The sequence below is a fragment of the Emys orbicularis genome, chromosome 9 (genome assembly GCF_028017835.1).
Source record: "Emys orbicularis isolate rEmyOrb1 chromosome 9, rEmyOrb1.hap1, whole genome shotgun sequence".
NCBI lineage: Eukaryota > Metazoa > Chordata > Testudines > Emydidae > Emys > Emys orbicularis.
In genome coordinates, this window is record NC_088691.1 from 104,792,797 (window position 1) to 104,818,883 (window position 26,087).

Genomic DNA, 26,087 nt, shown 5'->3' on the forward strand with positions numbered 1-26,087 from the left:
GAGGGGGCTGGTGGGGGGGAGTGGGGGGGACAGATCAGTGGCTGTGATTGCCTCCCCTCCCCCCTCCCACCGGCTCCAATCGCTGCAGCCAACGCTCAGCCCCAGCGAGAGCCCCCGGATCGATCCCCCCCGTGTGCGGATCGCTTCGCGGGGGCGGGGCGGGGCGCCCCCCTCCCTGCCCGCCGCAGCTGGAGGAGGAGGAAGCTCAAGATCCCAACATGGCTGAAATCAGCATTGATCAGTCCAAGCTACCTGGCGTCAAGGAAGGTAAGGCGTGTCTGGGGCGCTGCCCCGGCCCCCCCGAGCCCAGCTGGCGGGCGGGGTGGGGGTTTCTCCCCGCCTAGGAGAGCTGGCGAGGGGTCAGCGGGGGGGCTGATTCCCCCACCCCCTGTGCCGGGAGTCGGACGTCCCTGGGAAGTGGTGGAGTTTCTCCCTGTTTGAGTGTGTGTATCACACACACAAACTACACACACACATCTATAGGATGGGGGGGGGGGGCTTAATATTTCTGCGTGCTAAAAGAGGGGGAGCGGTCAGGGATGAATGGGGAGAGTGTGTGTGTGTGTGGGGGGGGTCAATGTGTGTCTTGTGCTGTCTGTGTTGTGAAATGTGACTCTCTGCCCTCCGGGGGTTTGGCCGGCAGGCCTGGGAGCTGCTTGCTGGTCAGGAGGAAAACCCCAGTTCCGCCGCACCCAGGGCAGGCGTCCAGCGCCGAGGCCTGGGCAGAGGAGATGGACTAACGCAGAAGCTCTGACCCTTGAGCCCCACGGGGCGTGGGGGGTCTGATGTCTGAACTCTGTCCGTGGGCTATAACGTGGCTTGCGGATAACAGTAACCTGGGGTGTTGCAGTCTGGTTAGATTAGATGCTCCAGAGATTGAGGGAACCTGTGTGGAGATCCGGCTTTTTGTTCAGTCTTTTCCCCCCATCTGTATTGGTTTAAACTTAGGTGGGATGTTTTTTACCGGTCATAAAACGGGGGAGGGAGGAAGGGGGATGGGATTCAGCAAAGGCAAATCAGGCGACGCTTTCCGCTTCCTAGAGATCCGCATGTCACTTGCAATTTCACCGTCCTCAGTGCGCTCCCAGGGCCTGGCTGGAGACAAAAGCAGCCGCACTTCTCCTTTGGTGACCTCCGCAGAGCTGGGGAGAGAGGGCTGGAGCTTTTGTATCGATCCGGCGGAATGGCTCCGGATTCATTATTGTCCCGGGGGGGGGGGGGTGGAGAGATGGCAGCGGGGGGGCTCCAGCACATCTGTGAGCATGGCAGACAATAAACCTTGCTAGGCAATAGCTGGGAGCCTGTTCATGCTATTGATATGCAAATCTGCTCTTCACAGCCCTTGCCCCTAGCAGGTTAGGGCTGAGCCTTGGGAACAGAGGGGAAAGACAAGAACTGTGGAGGGCGAAGAGGTTAATTCATCTTTTGGGCCAATGTATGTTGTCAAATGAATGGTGCCCAGGCACGCTGTGGTCCCATGCCTGCTGTAAGGAGTAACCACGCTTTAATGGTGCCCCATGTGTCACGGTTCAAAGACGTGGGTGAAACATGGGTCAGTCCTGCCTCGGCTGCAAGGCCAAATGTGTTTTTGACGGTGTCTGGACTAGCCACGTGGTAACCCGGTCCCCCAGCTTCACCGATCGTATCTGTGCTCGGATGCAGTGGTTATGAGTGCAGGATAAAGATGTAATTAGACGGCAGTGTAGCTGGGATTTCCCTCTCAGGGCTTTCTTGGGTATGCGTTGTTCTAGAAGGAAAACCACCGTGTTTTTTGCTGAGAATTACAGTTTAACCCCTACTCAGAGTGGGTGTGATCTAGTAACTGTAGCAAAGGCCTGGGAACTGGGAGTTCTGGGTTCGGTGCCCAGTTTAACCAGTCAATGTCTCAATTTCTCCATCTGGAAAGCAAGGATTACGATACCTGCCTACTTCGAAAGGGTGCTGTTGGGTATTATTAAAAGTGCTCGGAGGTCTTCTGATGAAAAGTACTATTTACGGGGCAGATTCCGTTCTGGCTTACAACAGAGTAAATCTTTAGTAACTTCACCAGCCAAAGGAGTTACTCTGGGTTTACACCAGTGTTACTTAGAGTGGTGAATGTTAGAATTACTGTGTACATCCATTCAAAACATCTGAGACGTGTTTCCAAGTCTGTAGCCAATAGTATTTTGTTCATAGTAATACAAAAGAGCAAGCATACACTTGAAGATCCAGTTTAGTCTTAAACACTTGAGTAGATGGAGGGGAAACAGGCCAAACCCTAAGAATTTTGGGTTAATGCTCCTGTTTGTTGCCTATGGAGAATGGTAGCATTCAGGTGCTGAAGATTTAGGGTGAAATCTTGGCCCACTTAAGTTAATGGCAAAACTCCCATTGATTTCAGTGGAGCCAAGATTTCACCCTTAGTGCCAAATAACAATTTGATTAGGGGAGTGTTACAACATGGCTAAAATGTGCAGGGTAGGTGGAGCCTTTGTGTTCTGTAAAGTCTCAATCGAATACCTTGAATTTACTGGGAACATAATTCATCAGGTTTTATTCTGATGGAAAGTGTTGAACCCCAATTGTGCTTTGTTTAGATCTCTTCATTACTGACCTACCTGTATCTAGCATCTGCTTATGACACCACACAAAGGGAAGAAACAGAGCAGCTCCCATAACCAGGGAAATATTTGTTCCAGATGCAGAAAATCACTGTCCGTCCTTTTGGAGAAATGTCCACTCTGTTTATTTTGGACAAAGGTCAGTTTGGTGATTCATTAACGGTTTGGAAGACCATTTTGCTACTCTCTTTGCTTCAGTTTCTTTATTTCTTATTAACTCTCCCTCAGATGAGAACTAGCGCTGAGGGGCTAGTCATTGTGACAAGAAGATGCCATGGTACTTCTTGGAAGAATAAGGGTATCGTCGCTGTTTTAGTGCTGCGGGCATATAAAATCTCATTTCAACTAAGAAATGTTAAGCTGATTCTGTCCTTGGATGGATAATCTAAGAAGCGTAGCTAGATGCTGCAGGAAGTGGTGCTGGTTATTCAAATCTGCAGAGGACTTCTTATTAAAGCCAGGTCTACACGTAAACTTTTGCCGGTATTTTTGTCGACACTTAAAAAGAGTAAATGAGATGATCTGGGTAACTAGAGGCTTGTCTGTCTGACATCGATCCTGAGCAAGATAAGGGAGTGGTTTAGATAGGGCAGAATTAAAGGAGGATAATATAATTAATACCAATCAACATGGGTTTATGGAAAATAGGAAGCTAGTTTGACGGGATTTTTTTTTTTTTTAAATGAGACTACAAATGTGGTTGATGAAGGTAACAGTCTTGGTGCAATATACTTAGACTTCTGCAAGGCGTTTTGACTTGGTACCCCACAACATTTTGATTTATAAAACTAATTTGGCACTCATTAAATGAATTAAAACTCTCTCCAAATACAATTGTAAATGGGGAATTATCATCGAGTGGGCGTGTTTCTAGTGGGGTCCCGCAAGGATCTGTTCATGGCACTTATCAATGACCTGAAAGAAAACAAAATCATGACTGATAACGTTTGCAAATGACACAAAAATTGGATGAGTGGCAAATAAGAAAGAGGATAAGTTGCTGATACAGCGTGATCTGGATTGCTCGGTAAGCTGGGCTCAAGCAAACAATATGCATTTTAACACAGCTAAATGTAAATGTGTGCGTCCGGGAACAAAGAATGTAGGACACGCTTGCAGGATAGGTGGTGCTCTCCTGGGAAGCAGAGACTCTGAAAAAGATTTGGGAGTTCTGGATAGTCAGCTGAACATGAGCTGCTAATGTGAACCTGGGATATGTAAACTGGGGAATCTTGAGTAGGAGTCGATGGCACTAGTGAGCCTGTCCCTGGAATACTGCGTCCAGTTCTTGTGCCCACAGTTCAAGAAGGATGTTCTAAATCAGAGAGGGTTCAGAGAAAAGCCGTGAGAATGATTAAAAAATGAGAAAACATGCCTTAGAGCGACAGACTGCGATCAAGTCACCCGTAACTTTCTCTTTGTTAAGCTAAATAGATTGAGCTCCTCGTGTCTAGCAGTACCTAGATGGGAGAACAAATATTTAGTAACATGCTCTTTGATCTAGCAGACAGAGGTATAACAAGATCCAATGGCTGGAAGTTGAAGGTGGGATATAAGGTGTACGTTTTGAACAGTGATGGTAACTAACCACTGGAACAGTTCAAGGGTCATGGTGGATTCTCCATCACTGGCAATTTTAAAATCAAGATTGGATGTTTTTTCTACAAAACCTGCTCTGGGAATAACTTTGGGGTTGCTCTCTGGCCTGTGCTCTGCAGGAGGTCAGACTAGATCAGGGGTGAGCAAACTTTTTGGCCTGAGGGCCACGTCGGGGTTCCGAAACTGTATGGAGGGCCGGGCTGGGAAGGCTGTCCCTCCCCAAACAGCCTGGCCCCTGCCCCCTCCCACTTCCCACCCCCTGACTGCCCCCCTCAGAACTCCCAACCCATTCAACCCCCCCACTCCTTGTTCCCTGACCACCCCCTCCTGGGACCCCCCACCCCTGACTGCCCCCTGGGTCCCCCTGCCCCTTATCCAACCCCCGCTCCCTGCCCCCTTACCATGCCGCTCGGAGTACCAGCTGTGCCACCACGCTGCCTGGCAGGAGCTCACTGCCCTGCCACCCAGAGCGCTGGCGGCACGGTGAGCTGAGGCTGTGGGGCGGGGGGACAGCAGGGGAGGGGCCGGGGGCTAGCCTCCCCGGCCGGGAGCTCAAGAGCTGGGCAGGACGGTCCCGCAGGCTGTAGTTTGCCCCTCTCTGGACTAGATGATGACTATGGTCCCTTCTGGTCTTAGAATCTATGAATCAATAGCAGTATCAGTTAAGGTTTTTTTTTTTTTTTTTTAATTGATATTTTTATATCTGTAAAAGCCCTAACTGCAGCTATACCAGCTAAAGCACTTTTGTGGCCGTGTAACTTATTTATTTTGGGGAGCTGGTATAGGCTACACCAGACTCTTTTTTTCGGTAGAAGCTGCCTCTACCTACCTATCCTGGCAAATCTTTTCCAGTGTAGACTAGGCCTCAGTGCTTCAGCCCAGTATTAGAAGCCACTTTGCTGCTGGAGTTGCCATCTGTTAGGCAAGATGTAAAGTGAAGTTTCTGACCATTGTGGTCAATAAGGAAACCATAATAATATTTATCAGAAGTACTCATGTTAGATGCGGTGCCTGGCCAAGTTTCGTCTTGAGCTATTTCCTGTCTAGGTTCATATTTGCAGTTTTAAGAGGAAACAGTCTTTTTCCTTCCCAGCCCTGAGCTGCTGGGCAATGTTACTGTGTGCTGTTTGACTGCTGTCATGTTCCATCCCAGGGGTGGCTGCACGGTGGCAGTGAAAAGATCCATATGCCTACTTCATGAAGCCTTTTTGAGAGCCTTTGGGACACAAGCATGCTGGCGATAGACAATTATTCCTAATCAGTTACTTATGAAACTGACTTGTGATGCAAGTAGCTGCAGGCCAGACTGATCCCCATCCCCTGGCATAATACCAGAGGTTAAAGCAAGGGAACTGTGTGGAGGGAAAAACACAGCTCCCCTCTTCTCCCTGGCTTAAGTAACCAGCCCTTCTCCACAGCTCCCCACCCTGTTCCAATCTGCTTTAACCACTGCATATCACCTCATGGATGCAGTACACACGTGTGTATCCTAAGGGGGGCAGGGGGGCTGGAGTCAGGGTGTCACTGGGGGATCTAAACTATTATCTCTTGGGGCAAATCTACATTGTAGTGTAAGCCCCGGTTTGAGCTCTGGCTCAAGCCTAACCCTCCTTCTGTCTACACACAAATCCAGTTAAGTCAGGGATTGGACCAAGGGCCCCAGGACCCTATGGGAATGGAGGCTCTGACCCTGAGTCAGTCTGGGATCCACGGTTCAAGCAGTGTGGACACAGCCCCATTGGACTTGTGCTCTAGGAGTCTGCCAAAAGTATCCCACGGGCTGACTTTCTTTGTCCTCTGGACAGCCAAGCTAGGTGGTTGCACCACGAACACAGGGCTAGAATGACCACATTTTGGGAGGGCGCTAGGAAGTCTGGGGTTTGGGCGGTTGGACTTAGGCCTGCATAATGCAATGCAGATGCTGGAGCCGCAGGTTGGGACCTGGGGTTACAGATGAGTATAGATGCTCAAGCCCTAGGCTAACAAACCCAGGGTCTGCTAACTCGAGTTCTACTAACCCTGGGCTTACCTTGCAGTGTAGACAGATCCATGGGGATCCCCCAGACCTGCACAGATCCCACCTCTTTCCAGGATTGTCGAGTCCCCGTGGTACATTTGGTTGCTGCTGCTTCTGCCAGGCTGAGAGTTATACCACTGGCTTTGCGACGCAGACACCTGCCGTCTGGGACAGAGACATAGGCCACTGACCAGGCAGCAGAGATTCCACTGTGATCCTCTGGTCTGACCCCCTGTACCACACAGGCCACAGAACTCCCCCGGAATAACGCCTAGAGCAGATCTTTTAGAAAAACCTCCCAGCTTGATTTAAAATGTTCATTCACTGCCTATGATGCCAAGTGGATCTGAACTGGTGAACAGCTCTGTAGCCGCCTATTTCCAATCCCCTGTGCCAGCTCTGGTTATTTGTTTCCCCCTCCTGTTTCCAACGGGTACCTGCCTTCTGACATAAACCACCCTGTCTGCACCCCGGGCTTGCCGCCAGCTGTGTCCCCCAATTTGGAACTGGGTTAAGCTGCACTGGGTCACGTGACGTTTCACACCAGTGTAGCACATCTGTGCTCCGTCGCTGTCGCTAAGCCCCCAGTGTAGACAAGGCCTGACTGTTTCAGTCCGGCTCTGTAGGCGGGTGGCCGTGACAATGGCTGCATTACGAATTCCGCTCGCATTGAAGTCTCTAATTTGACTTTTTTACTGACACTGAGCTGTAGTTTCAAAAGCCGCTCTTTGTGCCGATGCCAGCTTGACTGGCTTCTCCGCACGTGCCCATGGCAGGCACAGCTGCTGCCCTGGGGGAACAGGAAGGGCTTGTATGGCTATGTTCTGTCTTGGCAAGGGTTTTCTCGGTGCAGGCAGGCTGCCTGGCTCCCGGTGTGCAGCTCTCTTATATGACTGAATACAAATTTGTTCTAAGCATCAGCCTCTGTCTTCCCCTTTCTCCTCCTCCACCACCTGCCCTCTGACCGCTGCAGCTTCCCCTGACCTTTACTGAGACCCTCGCTAGTAGAGCCGCGTGGCTGCTGACTCTGAAGCCGGCAGATGGCCGGGTCACGGAGCAGAGGCTCAGTGTTCTGTGTCTCTCAATCTCTCTTGGAATCTGCTCAGATTTACTGATGCTATTGGCTTATGTCAGGCTTTCCGGTGACTGCCTCTGGCCTGGGTTGTGTGTCTGCAAGTAAGTGAGGGTAGAGGGAAAACAACTTGGTGTCTTTGAGGATTGGAAATAGGTTCAAAATTTTAGATTATTGGTATGGGGAGCAGGGAATCGCCTTAGAATTTCTCAGAGGTTCAGGATGGAAGCCCAAACAGAGCTCACCTTGCTCATTAAGGTTTCACTTAGGTCTCTCTGAAGTCAGAGCAAGCAGGCTTTGGCCTGTCAGTTTTAGTGTGATCAGGACAGCAGTTGTTCAAGTGGTGGAAGATCGGCGAGGTCATTGCTAAAGCACCGGCACTGTGCAGCTCGGGCCTGGGTGACTGACTTCTAGCTGTGCGCTGTTCAGGGTTGTGGTTTTCTGCTTCGTGGCTTCTTCTTGGAAATCACTCTAGGCCGGCGCGTGGGGACTGGATGGCTCAGGGGGATATGTACTGGGTTATATAGGGCCTTCCATATCTGGGTCACTGTTTCACAGTCGGTCCTGGTGAACAGTAATCAGTTTCCTGAAGTGCACAAATTCAGTAGGAGCTTGGCTGGGACTCATCACGCTTGTGACTAGAGCTGTGGGGAAGTTGCCATGTGAAGCTGTTCATCTGAGCGTTGCTGGCCTGGGTGTGAGTCGCATCAGCCTTGTAGAGAGTGTGGTCTGGGCTAGAAACACCTGGTTCCTTACTCCAAAAACTTTCCCTTGAACAAACAGGCTTGAGTGCCTTCTCCCATCCCCCTTGTCACATCTGACAGTGCTAGGGATTGTGTCTGTAGCTAGCCAGGGACAACAGTGTTTGGCCGAGGGCTGTCTGTACGCTCACCCCTGGCTCCAGTGCTTTCTGCAGGCAGCCAATTGGTTCCTTTGCCTCTGCACGGTAGAGTAGGGGTAAGCCCCATCGTTTTCAGTGTAGACTGTTTTTTCTACCCCAAAAATCCCGGGTGATACAAAAAGTATTATTCTTTTTTTCTAATTTTCACCCTATGTTTGTATCATTCAAATATATAAAAATAAACTTGTTTTATTATGAAAATACAATACATTGCATGAGAGAGATGTATTACGAAAACACAGTAGTCTGTGTGTGTGTGTGTGTGTGTGTGTGTATATGCAAAGCTGCCTGTTGAATAAGGCTATGTATTAGTCTAGACTCAGGATACACACAATAAACAAACAGGGACGCACACAAGCTCGGAAGTGTGTGCGCATCTGAATCTACTGATGAAACTCACACCCACCACATACACATTGCAAGCTGTTAGCAGATAATGATTTAAAGATCTGACATACTAAAATGGGATGAAAATAAAAATGTAAAAATAACAAAACCAGGAGAAAAGGACGAAGTTGAGTGTATGCGCTGCAAATGGTGTGGCCCAATTATCAAATGTTAATATTTATAGCCTAATAGTTCTAAGTCTATAACAGTAAACTGTTTTTTCAAATAAAACTTTTCATTTGGGGATTAGGGATCTATTGTTTTCTTAAACTCAGAAGTGGCATTGTGTTTTTGAGTTCCGTTTTAGTTCTGCAGCAAGCCACATTGAATTCCATTCATCAAAGCATTAATCTAATCAGTACTCCCCCACCCCGTCCTTCCCTCCACCAAAATAATCCAGATATTTACCTAGACAAATTATTAATAGTTTTTTCCACTGATTTTCATCTATTTTTGTTGTTGCAGGAATAAATACTTGTAAATTCCTGGGAAAAATAAAATAACCAAAACCAAAGGGCCCGAAATATGAGGTACATGGGGCCTCAGGTGCAGGGAAGCAGTCTCTCTCCTGCCCTGATCCCGGAAGGAGAGCAGGGAAACCTCAGGTGCCCCCCCATCTCCTGGACTGTAATAGGCTGTAATAGGCTCCAGGCTTAAGGAAAAACAGGGGCCATGGGGCCTGCGGGCGATGGTCATGCTTTTCAGTTTAGGAGGAAATGGCCCTGTTTTGCAAGGGTTTGCCTCGTGTTTTCTCAGAGACTTCTGAGTTGAGCCTGTTTGTTCAGAGAGAAGTATTTGGAGTAAGGAACCAGGTGTTTCTAGCCCAGGTCAAATCCTCTGCAAGGCTCACGTGAGTCTCCCACCCAGGCCGGCAACGCTCAGATGAACAGCTTCACACTGCATCTTCCCCACAGCGCTAGTCCCAAGCCCATGAATTTGACAATCTGTGTGCCAGACAGCTGGCCAGTTTCACACCAGCCTACTTGCTTCCTCATCTACATTTAGCTCAAGCTGAAAACATGAAAGTTTCCGGGGGAAGGGAGGCGGCTCTTATGCTTAAAACACTGAACTAGGACCTAGGAGCTGTGGGTTCAGAGACTCCCTTTGTGCCCTTGGATAGATCGCTCCGTCTCTTTGTGTCAGCTCCGTGTCTGTCATCCCTTCCATCTGGTGTGTCTGTTTAGATCACAATTGAGAGTCACTGTGTGTTTGTGTGGTGCCTCGCACAGTGGGTTCCCAGGACTTCTATCACGGTTGTAATAACTTACATTCTGATCTCAGCGTCTGCCCCCCCGACGCTCTGTCTGACCTCACGGATCTCTCTGTGAATCAGTTACTCTGCCTTTTAAATGCACCGTGCCTCAGGTGGTATTATGGGGATTAACTAGTTAGTGTTTGTAATGAGCTTTGAGATCCTCCGAAGGCAGGTATTGAAGGAGCCTGATCCACAGACCCACGGCGGTGTTCCACTGACCTCCGTGGACTTTCCATCGGGCCCTAACAATTATTTTATTTGTGCGCTAACCCACGGTGCAACCAATTAACCCAATAACTCTTTGCCGGCCAAATAAAATAGTCTAACTTGAACTTTTTTGGCTTGAGCTGGTGATGGTGGCGGATTTAGTCTGTGCACTGCTGACAGCTTTCCCTGTGGTCGCCGCTGTGTGGGACAAAGCCGCTGTGTGGTAGGAGTGAGTCACTTTCCATTAACTTCCATTTTAAAGGCTGTTTCGAAAACCGTGTGTGGTAAAGTGTGGAGCCCACATGTATGTGTGTGAATGTTTATCTCCTTCTTCTCCCCATCAACCAACCTCTTTGAACCAGGACGAACACTGTCGGGGGAGGGATGGGCTTATGAGAAACTGTTGTGAGATAATTTTGTGGAGTTCGGTTGAGCGATGACTAAGGGGAAGGGGACATAAGTCTGCAGGTATATGAAGCATATTAGCACCAATGAGAGATGGGAATTACTCAGTGCTACAAGGGGCCAGAACAAGAGTTAATGAGATACAATTAAGAAAAGAAGCATTTGGACTGAATATTAAGAAGGCTCTTGACGGTGAGATGTGGTCTCCTGCAGAATCCGCTCCTAAAGGACACAGCGGATGATGCTTTCACAGCTAGACTGGACAAGACACTAGAGCATGTCCCTGACGGAGATGCTCCTAGAGAGATGGGCTGGGATGGCCATGTGTGACTTCTATGAAACAATCCATGGTTCTGCGGCAGCCTCTCCCACCGCTCTGAATGGAAACCTCTCTTCTACGCTCCTCCGTTTCCCCCTTAACCTTTCACTAGACTGTGGCTCTTTCTCCTCACAATACAAGAATGCTATAGCCGCTCCCATCTTAGAAAGCCCACACCCTTGACCCCGCTTGCTTACCGCCTATTGTCCCATCTCCCTTTTATCTCTGAGCTGATTGGATATGCTTCTTAGTCATTGTCTGGAGTTTCTCTCCTCCAGTTCCATCCTAGACCCTCTGCGGTCTGGCTGCTGCCCCTTGCACTCAGCTGAAACTGCTCTTGCCAAAGCCTCAAATGACCTCTTCCCAGCAGATCTCAGGACCAGCACTCCACCCTCATCCTCCTTGACCGCTGCCTTCGACGTCGTCCGCTGAGCTCTTCTTCGTGCAATTGTGTCTGGGCTTCTGTGACTCTTTCCTCTCCTGGTTCTCTTCCTACCTTTCTTTGCTCCTGTGGCATGTCCTCTGGGGATCTTACCCATCCCCTCTCCAGATTTCTGTGCGGACTCCTTAGAGCTCTGTCCTTGGTCCCCTTCTCCTCTCTGGGTAATCTCATCTGCAAACACGCATTCAGCTACCACCTCTACCTCTCTACTCCAGGCCCGTCTCCTTCCATCCAAAGTCAAATCTTTGCTTGTATCCCTGACACCTCTTCCTTGTGAATGTCTAGCTGTCAGCTCAACCTCCACGTGGCTAAACCCGAGCGCCTAATTCTCCCTCTGCCCCAAGCCCTGCCTCCTACGTCCTTTCTCCAACTCTGTAGACCAGGGGTGGGCAAACTTTTTTGGGGTTCCAAAACTGTATGGAGGGCCAGGTAGGGAAGGTTGAGCCTCCCCAAACAGCCTGGCCTCCGCCCCCCTATCTGCCCCTTCCCAGTTCCCACCCCCTCAAAACCCCCGACCCATCCAACCCCCCCCTGCTCCTTGTCCCCGACCGCTCCCTCCTGGGACCCCCCCGCCCCTAACCACCTCCCTGAGACCCCACCCCCATCCAACCCCCCTGTTCCCTGACTGCCCTGCCCCCTATCCATACCCCCGCCCCCTGACAGCCCCCACGGGATTCCCACGCCTATCCAACCCCCCCGTTCCCCATCCCCTGACTGCCCTCTCCCCCCCCCCCGAACCTCTGTCCCATCCCACCGCTCCCTGTCCCCTGACTGCCCCCCAGGACCGCTTGCCCCTTAATCCAACCCCCCCATCCCTGCCCCCTTACCATGCCACGCTGCCTGGCAGGAGCTCACAGCCCCGCCGCCCAGAGCGCTGGCGGCACAGCAAGCTGAGGCTGCGGGGGAGGGGCCGGGGGCTAGCTGCCTCGGCCAGGAGCTCAAGGGCTGGGCAGGATGGTCCCGCGGGCCAGATGTGGCCCACAGGCCGTAGTTTGCCCTCCTCCGCTGTAGACAATCGCACTCCGTCTCAGAACCCGGGTTTCATCTTCGACTCTGGCCTCACGCTAGGCCCTCACTCCAGGGTATGTCTAAATCTCGCCAATTCTGGCCCCATAATATCTCTAACATATGGGCTTTCGTATCCATCCACACAGCTCAAACTCTTGTCCATACTCACAAGAGCGGGGTCTGTATCATCTGTAATGACGTTACTGAAGTCAGCGAAGAAGCGCTCAGCACGGAGTCCATAATCTTTCCCAGAGGAGCATAGAGAGCTCTCTCGTTACGTTTTTTTCTAAGTTTTATCTCTAAGGATTGAGCCAGTGGTGACCTGTTGGGAGAGCCGACACTTCACGTTATCCGCCGAACTCTTTACCAGTCCCCTTTACATCTGTCTGTGCATCTCTCTCCTGAGCGGCCATATGAGCCCCTTCACCATGCTGCACGGTCGAGGGCTTAAAAATGCTAGCGAAGCAGCCAAGATGCACACCCCTGTCTCTTCAGAGTGCTGCCGGGCGTTGCACTGGAGCCACTGCGGGAGATTGACAGATTTGAAGAGAAAGCGTCAATTTGAGTGAGGAATTTGTTTTTGGAGTTAGCAGAAATGAGAAGCGCAGCCTGTCAGGGAAATCCAGCGTGTCCCTTGCGTGGCACAACATCACTTGAAAAGCTGAAGAGAAAGCGAGTTAATGTAGGAAAGCAAATGCACCAGAATACAACCTGCACACAGGAAATAAATGCCCCCAAAGAGTGCAAATATTTAGTGAGATATTAGCTCTGTGGCTGTCCAATCTTCAGGGCGTGCAGCTGTTCCTAGTGCTGTGTGTAATATAGACTGGGGTGCATACAGAAGTGTCCTGATTCTCTTTGTGAAGGGCCTGATTCTGCACTCACTCACTTTAAATGAAAGTCACCAAGTCGTGCAGAGCTAATCCCCTGAAGGAAAAAAGGCTGCTTAATCATCTCCATGGGACATTTTTGAAGGACCGTTTTGTACATGTAATGAGCCACAGGCTATTTGGTGTTCAGCATCCTCAACTCCTGTTGCTTTCCGTAGGAACTGTGTGGCTCTCAGATTTCCTAGGGCTGGGGTCAGTACACAGGGTGCCCAATTCACTCCTCCCTGCGCCTCGCGTAGTGCAGAGGGGATGTAAAATGTTACCAATTCTGATCTGCACTGGGCTGCAAGGCAACAATAACCTAGACTCCTCAGAGACCGTCTCTGTGCTCTGTTGTATCCCTGGTTGGTTTAGTATAATGCATTGGGGGCCTGATCCTGAGTCGCTGACGTGAATGGGAGTTTGGGCATTGAGTTCTGCGTGGGCTGGATCAGGCCCTAGTGAGAATATAATACCAAAAAATCCAACCTTGCAAAAGGCCTGCTGCAGTTAGTGATGGGGGCAGCTTTCTTCCGGTATAATCCAAAGATGATGACTCAAAAACTTTTTCCTGGGTGGGCTGGCTGGGGTTTCCCACCTCATCATGCAGGAGGTTTCCTGAGTAATTATAATCTTGTTCCTGTATCCTCCTTCCCCACCCACCTGTGTTCTTGTACCCCCTCCATTGCATCTTGGGTGAAGTTAAGTTGTAAGCTCTTGGGGGTTGGAACCATTTCCCACTTCAGTGCTAAGAGGCACTATTCAGGATTTTCAAGAGGGTCTAGGGACTTTGGTGGACTGTGCTTAGGGGGGGACTGATTTTCAACAAGCACTGAGCACCCAGCCCTGGAGAATCTGGCTCCTTTTAAGGTGCCTCAAATTGGGCATCCCAAAACAGAAGTACCCCAAATCACAAGTCACTTTCGAAAGCCTGAGCAGCTAGGTCTTTAAATTCCATGGCCCTGGGCCTGAAGGGAAAGAAGGCAAAGTATTAAAGTCTCATGCCCAACCCTGCTTTTCATACTGTACCTGGCTCCTCCCAAAGCTGAATTCCTCTCTCTGCAGCAGTTTCCTGATTTCATGCCCCTGCATGGACTGCGTGAAACAAAAAGGGTCTTAACGTCATCTGTAGAACCCAAGTTCAAGCTTCTAGGGTTGTTATGGGCAACCTAAAGAGGTGCTTGTTCCTGCCAGCCCTAGGATCTTATCTGTGCAACGGGGAGGGAGGATGTGAGATCAGTGCAAGTGCCTTGCAGAGCAGTTTCACTCATTGTTTGGGGGTGAATGTCAGTCCTCTGGAAACTGCCATCTGGCTCTTTCTTGGTTATCTCTGATCAGAGTCGTCTGAGTCACATTTAACTCAGTGATTCAAGGAAGCAATTTGCAGCCTTCAGAGAAGTTACCCAAATTGGAAAAGAGCCTTTCAGGAGAGTTTTCGAATAACTCAGCATCCTTCCAAACCCGTTGGGCTGGAGCTGAGTGCACCTGCCGCTCTCAGCCTAACTTGTCAACAATTTGACAGTTCTGTGGGGTTTTTTAGCTGACTAAACTGCTTTGTCTTGTCCCTTCTCTACCCCCTGCTCAGGCTTTGAGATTCTAGAAATGCAGATGTTCCACACCAAGCGTGACTCTGACTTGCTAGCAGCTCCCGTGTTTCGTAAACAGAGTTTGTTTTGTGACTGGAACAGCTGATGGAAAATGGTAGGAAAAAGCTAGATTTTGGTACATGCTAAAAGAAATGTCTGGGGGGAGGCTGAACAATCCCTTGGCTGTAGAAATGGGTGATAACTCGGAACACAGCAGAAAGAGTCCAGTAGCTTACGTGGCCTATCAGATGGACGTAGCTGTAGGGTTTGAGACTTCAGGGCATTCGTGTGGCATGTGAAGCTGTGTGTAACACAGGGAGCTGCTCTTGTTGTCAGTATATTGGACCTGTTAAGGCAGCTGCTGTTTGGTGCAGCGTGGTACAGAGGGGACAAACACACACTGTGCTCTCCCCTGCACTTTACTTTTGCTCTTTCTTTGTTGTGTTTATATAAATAAATAAATAATAGGTAGACCTATATTTGCCGGTGCCCCCTGCTGACTCTGTGGTTCTCTCACTTTCTCTGCTGCGAACTGGCATTGGAAGTGCTGACTTAAGAAGATGAGGTAATAGGGGAAAGCCACAAATGCTGAAGTGTCGTTTAAATTGGTATGTGTTTCATGCCTTTGGTTTGTCTTTGCCCTTTGGCAGGTTGGGATCTCAGCGGTGACTCCAGGGACGCGGTAATAAACCACAGGCGCTGTGCAATGCTGTCCCGTTTCAGGAGGGTCTCCGCATTTAGGGTTTCATTCACACCGTTCTAGAAAACCTGTACATGGGGCCTAGGTGGCGATCAGTCCATTGTGTGACCCCTGCAGCAGGGCGGATTCATCCTGAACACCTTTGCTTTGTCCTTTGTGGAGGTGGCATCTTGCTGCCTGTTCCAGCAGCGTCTCTGAGGTCTCTCCCATGAAGATACTTCCTGCCGCTGTGGGAGCTAAAGGGAGCATCTGAGATTCCTACACTGGCATCTCTGTCTCTCCCAGCTGGGTGGGAAGTGTTTAGCATGGCCTAGCCCCCTGCTCCGGCAAAGCCGGCTTATTTGGAGGAGAGTAAACCTGTTGTCCGACAAAGCATAACGCGAACTTGCCAGTTAGAGCATCTCTGCTTCTGTCCCTGCTGCTTCTACGACTGTCTGATAGCCCCCAGTGTGGGTCTAAAGAGGTGAAGTCCAGTTAATTCATGATATGGAACATGCATTAATCTGTTTTCTTTCTTAACGCATGTAACTTAAGGACATGGGATTTCTTTGATTTAGGTTTGTCTGCAGAGATGGAAGAGTGAGCTTCTCCATTACCCCTTGGGTCACGCCATCTCAGCTAGAACTGTGTCCAGCTGCAGCACAAATCATATGTAACCCGGAGGGTATTGCATATAGATTTAGTTGCACAGGCTGAGGTTGAGGAGCTTAATTTCAAAGGGCCAGGCGTGGCCTGAGAACGGGACAGGGAACTAGTCCCTTGTATTTGCCCCAAAACATGACGCGTGTCCACAGCGAAGGCTGTGTGGGTTTTCTTGAGCCTATTGACCGTTGCTGTCATATTGACTTCTTTCCAGTGACACAGGGCCAAATCCTGATGGGTGCTGTGCACCTGCAATTCTTCCTAGCTTCAGTGGGAGTCGCAGCTGTTCGGCGTCTGGCCCGTTGGAAGTACTTGCCCTTCCGTCTTACTTTCCATGATGGGACCTTGGCAATAAAGTACACAGCTGAGTTACAGCAGCCTCCAACCCAGGCTGGTGTCTGACGATGGCAAAAGGCTTCCTCGGGTGCAGACAGCAGCTTTGGCCGCCCAGAGGGAGAGCTGTACTCGCGCGCTCAGATAGCGGGTTTAGAAGAGCAGATGCGCGCGTTGCATCTATGGCCAAGTGCATTCTTTAGTGCTGCAAGACTGAGTCCAAATGCTTGCTTGAGCAAATACAAGGCTATTGTACAAGGCTCTCTGTCGCTCTCCTCCTGGTATGCATGGCTTACTTCGTCAAGCTGTGCTCAGTGACCGGCTATTAGCACTTTGGAGGTACTCCAAGAAGTACAGAGAACTGCAGTGCTTCTCCCCAGCAACACAAGCTACTGTGAGTACATCACACCTGCCTTCTGATCTTTACACTGGCTTCTCCAAGAATGCTGAGTCAAGTTCAGAGTCTGTCTTTATCTTCAAGGTACTCTATGGCCTAGGTCAGGGGCGCCGGAACAGAGAGGCCAAGGGGCCATGGCCCTCTGTCTTTTGAGGGCCTGGCCCTCTTCCCCTCCTCATCCCTCCTCGGCCCTGCCCCCCAGCCAGGCTGGAAGCTGGAGCCTGGCCCTAATAAGAGCGATCCAGGGAGGCCAGGCAGCTGTGAGGAGCCGCAAACCACACACCTGCCTGAGGTGGGGGGTCTGAGAACAGTCCCTGGCCTGTGTCCCTGCCCAGGGCAGGTGTAGGGTCCGTGGCTCCCCACAGCTGCCTGGGCGGCTCTTACCCCGACCCAACTCTGGCTCTTTGGCTCCTGAGGCCTCGCCGCCAGGCCGGAACCGGAACCCGGTTGGGGTAAGAGCAGTGTGGGGAGCTGTGGACCCTCCACCTGCAATGGGCAGGGGGAGGTGTCCAGGGTCCCCGGCCGGGCTACAGCTTCCGGCTTGGCTGGGGTCAGGGCTTGGGGGGAAGAGAAGGGGTGGGACAGGGCCATGGAGGGGACGGGGCCTTGTGGTCCCCCCCACTTTTAAGAAGAATCCATCGCCCCTGGCCTAGGCCCAGGGGATACAAAAGATCAACTAAAGCTGTGGTCAACAATTTCATTCCTCTGGCACAATGGAACTTTCTACAGTAAGGACAAAACTCATCCGTGCAGGGGAGAGAGTTTTCTCAGGAGCCACTCCCTGTGGACCAACTCCACTTCCCCCCCTCTTCCCCTCTCTCCCCCCGCAAAAAAAGGGCCATCGCAAATCTCACCACCTTCGGCTCCCAGTGAAAGGTGCATTTCTTCGACTTACCTTCTCTAACATAAACACGTAGTGGTGTGAGTGAGAGATTGATTTAAAATAAAATCCAAAACAAAAGACTCCCCTGGGGAGAGGATGAGACAACATATTATAGGTGAGAGTTGCGTTGCTCACTGTGCTATGGAAAAACACTCCGATACTACCCCAAATGTTTAAAAATTGGGAGTCAGGCTCACCTAAAATCATGAGATTATGTAATAATAATAGATTTGGTGTTCTTGTTATTTGCCTTCTGCTTTTTGATCCTTTAGGGTGCACTGGGGTCACGTTTTGAAGCTTTCTCCACAGCCACGAGGGTTGGAAACTTACTTTTTCTTTAAGAAACAAGGCTGAAATCATCACATATCTACTTGACTCCAGGAGCTGGGGCTTTAAGGAAAACACTAATTATTGTGAGAGTTGGCAACACTGCTTACGGTGATGAGTGTGGTATAAGGATCTATAGAGCATAGGACTAAAGACTTGGGCCTGTTGTTTATTTGTTCTGTCTCTTGATTTCATAGAATATCAGGGTTGGAAGGGACCTCAGGAGGTCTTCTAGTCCAACCCCCTGCTCAAAGCAGGACCAATCCCCAACTAAATCATCCTAGCCAAGGGAGGCTTTGTCAAGCTGGTCATTAAAAACCAGGAGATTCCACCACCTCCCTAGGTAACCCATTCCAGTGCTTCACCACCCTCCTAGTGAAAAAGTTTTTCCTAATGTCCAACCTAGACCTCCCCCACTGCAACTTGAGACCATTACTCCTTGTTCTGTCATCAGGTACCACTGAGAACAGTCTAGATCCATCCTCTTTGGAACCCCCTTTCAGGTAGTTGAAGGCAGCTATCAAATCCCCTCTCACTCTTCTCTTCTGCAGACTAAATAATTTACCCAATTATGTAATGAATAGACTAAAGCTATGTGGCTTATTTCTCTAGTGTTTGTGAAGTGCTTGGAAATCCTCTGATAGATGGTTCAGTGCTGCAGGATTGCTGCTTTGCAGATGTTTGTGAATTTAATGTATATTTAGTGCATATGAAAATGAGGGACTGAGCTGACAGATTGTGCAGGGTTCGCTTCCTCCTACACACACAGCCCCTGCTATTCCAGTCCTGGGCCTCCCCTGCGCATCCGTTGCCAGTCGAGATTGTATTGTGCTTTTTGCAGTCAGCTGGCCAACTGGGAAGCTAGAGAAAGATTTTGTTTATTTATACATGACTTGTTTCCTGTGGGCAGTTAACATTAGTCAGTGTTTTTGTATCATCTTCCTTAATTTTTGTTACTGCTATAAAAAAAAATCCATAATTGAATCATCCAGAGTGGAATACATTTAAAGTGAGTCACCGTGGGATCTTACTGCTGTAACCCTTGTCCTCGTCACCTGACTCTCACTCTTATTCAGGGCCTGATCCAAGGCCCACTCTGTATTTGATGTTTGTTGTTACTACTTCAAGCCAGGGGTGCAGAAGCACCCCTAGTTCTAGCACCACTGGCTAGATTTGGCTTACAGATGAAACATCCAGCCAAGCTATTCCTATCCCCTTGTGGTATTAGGTGTGTACCACTTCCTCTTCAAAACTATTCTGAACTGTTGCTATCCTCGTGAAGCAGTGGCCACTTCCACCTGGGAAGTGACAGCATTGCAGTGTCTGGCGAAGTGGTTCAGAAAGTTTGCTGTGGTTATTGCTGTGTGAATAATTGACTTTTTTTTCAGTTCAGAGGATGAAATGAAAAATAATTCGGTTAAAACCAAAACTGATTTTTCTGGGGAGGGCTGTCTCACCCTTTTGAATCTAACAAAATGTTTTTGTTCAACCCCAAATGACACACTTTTTTTTATTTTTTAATTTCCCCCCCCAGTTTTACATTTTTTGTTCGGGTATTTTGCATCCTTTAAATTAAGCTAAGTTTCAAAATGAAAATCAAAGCTTTTCATATCTAAATGGCTGAAACAAACTGTTTTAATATTTTTGTTCTTTTTTTTTCATCTGAAACTTTCTCATAAATTTGGATAGAATTCTGTGTAGTTTCGGAAAAAGCCCTGAAAAATGCATCTTCTGGAAAGTTTACTATTCACTGAAAATGTTTTACCCAGCTATAGTTATGATTCCTTGGAATGGTAACACTATATAAATATAAGAGATTCCTCTTCTGCGTCTTACTGTCCATCGCATTGGCCTGTCAGAAAAATCAAAGTACTATAATTCTCTATCCTTGATTTTGCAAGCTGTCCTGGATGTAACTCCCACTAAGCTGGATAGATACCCAGTGCATGGAAGACCTGCAGGATTGGGCCCATGTTTTGCATGGTTGGGGGCACAAGTCAGTTTATTTTCAGTTCATACAGATGTTGGCACATACATACTATGGAGAGACTGAAGTGTGTGTGTATGAGAGAAAGAGAGTGTGTTACTGGCTAGCATAACAAGTTAAAAATAAACCCTAGTGTTTTCCCATGCTGTGGAAATAGCATCCCTTTGAAATTCGAAGTGTGAAAGTGTCAGGCATTTCCAAAGCTGTGACATGCAAAACATGTTCCTCCCAGACTGGAGCCGGAGGGAGGCGGAGTGAACCTCTTCCTGTTTAGTTTGTCTCCAGGCCATTCTCAGTTCCTTTTTAAAGAATTTATACTGAGAGCTGCCTTATTCTTGTGCTAAGGACCTGAGCCTGCACTTACTGAAAGTTTTGCCATTGTTTTCCATGGGAGCCCGCACTCCTAGGCCTGATCCTTCAGGGTGCTGAGTACAGCTGGTTGGAAAATGGGTTGGTTTTTTTCCTGCTGAAATCTTAAGTCCTTCTCCCCCACAACCCTTTCACTCTCTCGCCCCCCCCCCCCCAATCTTTTCTGTCAATTTTTTCCACAGACAATGTTGAGTTTTTGTAAACAAACCAACAAACCTCCCCACAGGGTTGGAGAGTTGGAGCCAGGCAGGGCCGGCCTTAGGGGAAAATGGCACCCTGAGTGAACTTATTTTAGCGCTCCTAGCCCCTGTGGGCTCCCCTGGTCCCTCGTGTCCTCAACCCTTCATCCCTAACCCCTGCACCCCTGGGGGACATGGAGAAACTTGCGGGGGGGGGGGGGGTTTGAGCAGTATCTGTGCGTCACTGCTTCCCCTCCCCATGTTCCTCGGCTGGGAGGGAGCAGGGAGAAATCTGGCACCCCCCCACGGCGCTCCCCGGCCAGCCGGGAGCAGTTTCTGGTTGTGCACTGGCAGTGCACACCTCTACACTGCCGCACCGTGCCCCCTAGATTACCGGCGCCCCGGGCAGTCACCCAGGTGACCCATCCCTAAGGCCAGCCCCGCCAGGCTCCAACCCTTCCAGTATAAATCCGTCATACCACGTAGGCGCAGGTGTGGTCTGAGATGTCTGTGCAAAGGGGATTAGATACTCCCCTCTGCCTGTGGGCAAGAATCCCCTCAATTGATCAGCTGGGTGCTACAGTAGGAAAGGTCTGTTGACACTGAGTGTGCATGAAGAGCATATTCTCACTGACTTGGAGAGGGCTGTTTATTATTACTGTTTCCTGCCCTCCTCTGGGGCACTGAGCGAAAATAATCGATTAATGCCACATGGTTGGACCTCACCCAGTCGGTTCCAAGGAGTCACCACCGGTGGACATTAGCCTGACCTTACCCCTTGTACATTTCAAAGGAAATCGCGCACATGCCACACACAGGAGAGCTGAAATCAGCCTGTTAGAGAGAGGCTTAAACAAAAAGTAACGTGTACTTGTATTTTCATTTTAGTTTTCAAATCAAATCATTTGAAGCTACCCTGCCCCCCCTCTCCCCCCCCAAAAAGTCCCAAGGACTTGGGTTGGGTGGGAATTGGGAAAAAATTCAAACCCTTGACCAAGTCCCACCCTACTCAGCTTGGTCTGACTCCCGAGTTCAGGGTGGCAAAGCAGGGAGGGGCCTGAGACAGTAGTGCCAAACCCAAATGTTCAAAAACCATAAGTCAGGCTCACAAAAATCATGAGATTGGCTTTAAAAATCACAAGATCCTGTAAAAATAATAGATTTGATGTTTATTTGCCTTCTGCTTTTGGAGCCTTTAGGGTGCACGGGGGGGTCACATTCTGAAGCTTTTTTTCTAGCCTTTGTGGCTGTGGCGCTTACTTTTTCTTTAAGAAACAAGGCTGAAATCACCACCTATCCCAGGGGTAGGCAAACTTTGTGGCCTGAGTGCCACATCGGGGTTCCAAAACTGTATGGAGGGCCAGGTAAGGAAGGTTGTGCCTCCCAAAACAGCCTGGCCCCTGCCCCCTATCCGCCCCCTCCCACTTCCTGCCCCCTGACTGCCCCCCTCAGAACCCCTGACCCATCCAACGCCCCGTCCCCTGACCGCCCCCTCCCGGGACTCCACCCCCTATCCAACCACCCCCTGTCCCCTGACCGCCCCCCCGGGACTCCCTACCCCTTATCCAGCCCCCCCCCCACCCTCTTACCATGCTGCTCAGAGCAGCAGGACTGGCAGCCGCGCCACCCAGCAGAAGCTTGCAGCCCCGCCGCCCAGACTGAGGCTGCGGGGGGAGTGGGGACAGCAGGAGAGGGGCTGGGGGCTAGCCTCCCTGGCCGGGAGCTCAAGAGCCGGGCAGGATGGTCCCGGGCCATAGTTTGCCCACCTGTGATATCCACTTGACTCCAGGAGCTGGGGCTTTACAGAAAACACTAATTATCATGACAAAATCCTGAGTGCTGGCAATACTGCACAGCATTGACAGCTCTCGTGGTTTTATGGTGAGTCTCACGTGTTCGTTGTTTGTCTTAAGCCTTTGAATGCTGAAGTTAAGTGAACGCAACAGAATCTCAGCTTTTAGCACATGGTTGCAGAGAACAAGTTTGCACATGTGACCCCCAAAAGGTGCCAAAGCCAGAAGACCAATACACAGAGCGTGATGAATCTCCCTTTTTGCATCTATCTCATGGTTCTTGAATGCTTGGAGCTGGCTGTGTTGAAAGCCTGGGCAGGGCAGGACGTCATAAGAAACGTGAGCAGAGATGCAGGCAGTGGAATGGATAGGGGCTGAAGGTGAGGACAAGAGAAGGAAGTGCATGCTAAAACTACTCACTGAGTGGGAAAGGAAAGCTCAGAAGGTGGGGGTGGGGGAGATTCTCTCCGATTTATTCGCAACGGTTTGTCTTCCCCATGCTCCTGAACCCTTTGTGTTCCTGGCATTGATCCTCTGCCGCTCTCCTTCCCCCACACAGTGTGCCGAGACTTCGCCGTGCTGGAGGATCACACCCTCGCTCACAGTCTGCAGGAGCAGGAGAGTAAGTGTCTCGTGTTTGTCGGTTTGCATTGACTCTGTCCCAGCAGGGTCCAAAGTGCAGAGACAGGGAAGCAGAGGGCAGAAAAGTCACTGGAGCAACGGTGGGTTTTCTATAAGGGATTTACATGTTTTGCTGTTGGGTGTTCTATCCCCTTACGAGATCAGTGTTGCTAACAAAAACTCTACTTTGAATTGGAATCAGATTATTCTTCCTACCTTTAACAATTGCTGCGCACTGTTAAACAGCTGCCATGCTAAACCCCAGCGATGGCTGCATTTGAGTGGTGGGTGAAGTGATCTCTTTGGGCCTAAATCTCTTTAAGGTGGTTCTGGTAAAACTTTACACCAGTGGTGTGTTTTTGTTTTTAAAATATTGGCCCACATTTTCAAAAGTGCCTAAAGATTTCAGAAGCCTCAAGTTTTAGGCGACCAGCCTGAGGCACCTTAAAGGAGTCTGATTTTCAGAAGTGTTGAGCACCTGTCCTTTGAAAATCAGGCCTCTTTAAGATGTCTCAGGTTGGGTCCTGGAAACCTTGGTCGTCCTTTTTACCTTGATGCTGTCCAGTTGCTTTATCTGTTACTTAGTCACTCGTTGCAGCTCTGAGTTTGGGGCAGGAATGACTTTAGCGAGCCAATCACGTTATGGCTATTTACAATTTCTTCTGTAGTGAAAATGAAGAGGTTAATCTAATAAGGATCGTGTTGAGCTCTGTGGCGAACCCTAAGATGAGCAGATCTCATTTTGGAATGGACATAAGTAGCCCTTTCAATATGGTAAAAAGGCACTGTAACGAATTGAGGCTGTCCCAGTTCAAAACCTGCTTCCCTTTACTTAGGCTGGGTCTATGCTAAAAAGTTACATCAACCCCCACACCTGAGCGACGTAGTTAAGCCAACTGAACCCTCGGTATAGACGGATGGAATTCTTCCGTTGACCTAGCTACAACCTCTCAAGGAGGTGAATTACCTACGCCCGCGGGAGAACCCCTCCCATCATTTCAGGTGCTGCCTGGCATTTCCCTGATGCAAAGCACATCCTCTTTGAAGCCCGCCTGTCCATTTACATAGCAATGTTGATACTGACGTTCCTCTTCCATTTCTTTCCAGTTGAACATCACTTGGCAACAAACGTTCAGCGCAACCGCCTGGTGCAACATGACCTGCAGGTGGCCAAGCAGCTGCAGGAAGAGGAGGATCTGAAAGCACGGGCCCAAATCCAGAAGCGCTACAAAGACATGTGAGTGGGGGGTGGAGTCGCGCAAGCGCTTGTTTCACAGGGTCGCTGCCCTCTGAGCTGCTGCGGTGTTTTCAGCTGATCATTAGCAAACAGAGTCCGTGCCAGGGACAGTCAACCTTTTTGCTCTTCTTGTGCTCCTGTTTCTCTCTCCCTTGTACGGAATACAAATCAATGTCTGTAAGCTCTAACTGGATCCATAGCTTATGGCAGGTAGCGTGGTTAGTCCACTCGGATCTGCTTTTTATGGTTGAAAAACGTTTTCCGGCAGAAAAATTTCACCCAGCTCTGGTTGTGGGTTCTAATCTTGGCTCTGCCAACTGATTCACCCCCTGGCCTCGGGCAGGTCATTTTCCTTTGTCTCATTTGGCCTGTCTGTGAAGTGGGGAAACTTAGCCACCCCCGTCACTGCTGGCGAATGTCTGGGGTAGCTTTGAGCATATAAAGTGCTACAAAAATGCCATGTATTGTGCTGAATCCCCCTGTTATAAGAGTTGCAGATATCGGCATGTTCCCATAGGGAGTGTTTGTGCTACTGAGTAGTGTATCTTCTGACTTTGCTCCCTCTGCACTATGCCGTCAGGTTTTAGGAGTTTGTGGAGGCAGATGCTGTTTTGTGATGCAGCATGTTTCAGAGGCGACTCGCCCTGTCCCATGGAGACTTGATTTTTTTTTTTCTCTTGTTTTCCTTAATCTTAGATAAAAATCTCTCCGAGGAAAGCAAGGGTTTCACTTCGTGCCTGGACAAACATAAATCACTCTCTGACCTAAGCGTTTAACTCCCTGTTCACCCTGTCGGTTTTGATGTCCCTAAATCACTTTGGCTGAATAGAGGCGAAGGAAGAGTGAATGTATGTGTGTATAAAATACATACTTATTTTTCTAGCCGCTATCTACTCTGAACATGTCAATTGCCTGAGCGTGTGTGTGCGCACGAGGTTCACATCACCGTCTACAGCGAACATCCTTATTTGCCGACGAGCCCATTTCTCAGCAGGTTTTGATGCTGTTGGGACACAGCAAGCTGCTCTGCTGCCAGAACAGCTGAAGCTTCCTGCTAGAGGTTGGAAAAGCCTCATGTCAGCAGCAGTTCCACTCCTGTGTACTCTCGCCTCTCTGCCAGAAGAGATGTGCAAGGCTGGGGATGTTATGGGTGTGCAACTGGATCTCGCTTTCTTAATCCTCTGTCGGCTCCTGCTGCCTCTTTCCTGCCTGTGAGCATTAAGCCCTGTCTAGAGAATGACTTCACCACCACAGCTAAACCTGGAGGATTTCCCATTGGAAGGGGATTGGGGAGTAAGGAAGCAGGAACGGGGACAGTCTCTTAAGAAATCAATATTTTAATATCCTAGCTTTCCGAGGCTTTTTTAAATCCTAGATTTCCAAAGTTAGGAAGAACTGGGGAAGATAAATGCAAGGACACACACACACCCCCACCCACCCACCCAGAGCTGGTACATTTATTTCATCTCTTCCCCACCCTTTCTCTTGGTGCCACACTACCCTGTTCCAGTTATTTGCCAGAGCTAATATGAACAGAAGTATTTTCATGAAACAGATTTTTAAAAGTAATGCAGTGAAAATGGAGTATAGACCCAGGAAGCATTAGCCAGAACCACTGGGCTTTGTTCTGAAAATCTGCGGATGAAGGACAATTGATGTCCGGAGGTGTTGGCACCTGCTGCTTCCATTTGACTTGTAGGGGGCTGAAGTTCACTTAAATTAAAATGGAAACATCTTCACTACATTAAAAGTTTTAAAAGACATGCCTCCGTCAAGCAATTAATCCAAGTTCCCAGTTATTACCAGCCAAACAATGAAAGAGAAACTATAACCCATTGGTGCAACTCAGTGGTTAGTAAACGGCTTAGTATATTGCATTCCAAGAGACTCTCATCAGGAGCAAGAAAACACTTTTGTGTCTTTTTTTTTTTTTTTTTCATTCCCACACA

At 49.4% G+C, this 26,087-nt stretch overlaps 1 protein-coding gene across 1 annotated transcript in view; it reads left to right on the forward strand.

The window, feature by feature from the left end:
- The first annotated feature begins 218 nt into the window (after positions 1-218).
- CCDC50 (coiled-coil domain containing 50) overlaps positions 219-26,087 on the forward strand; it is a 52,322-nt gene continuing 26,453 nt past the window's right edge. The window contains exons 1-3 of the mRNA XM_065411444.1: positions 219-267; positions 22,840-22,902; positions 24,009-24,138. Coding sequence (XP_065267516.1) covers positions 219-267; positions 22,840-22,902; positions 24,009-24,138 — 242 coding nt within the window. The remainder of the gene's footprint in view (positions 268-22,839; positions 22,903-24,008; positions 24,139-26,087) is intronic.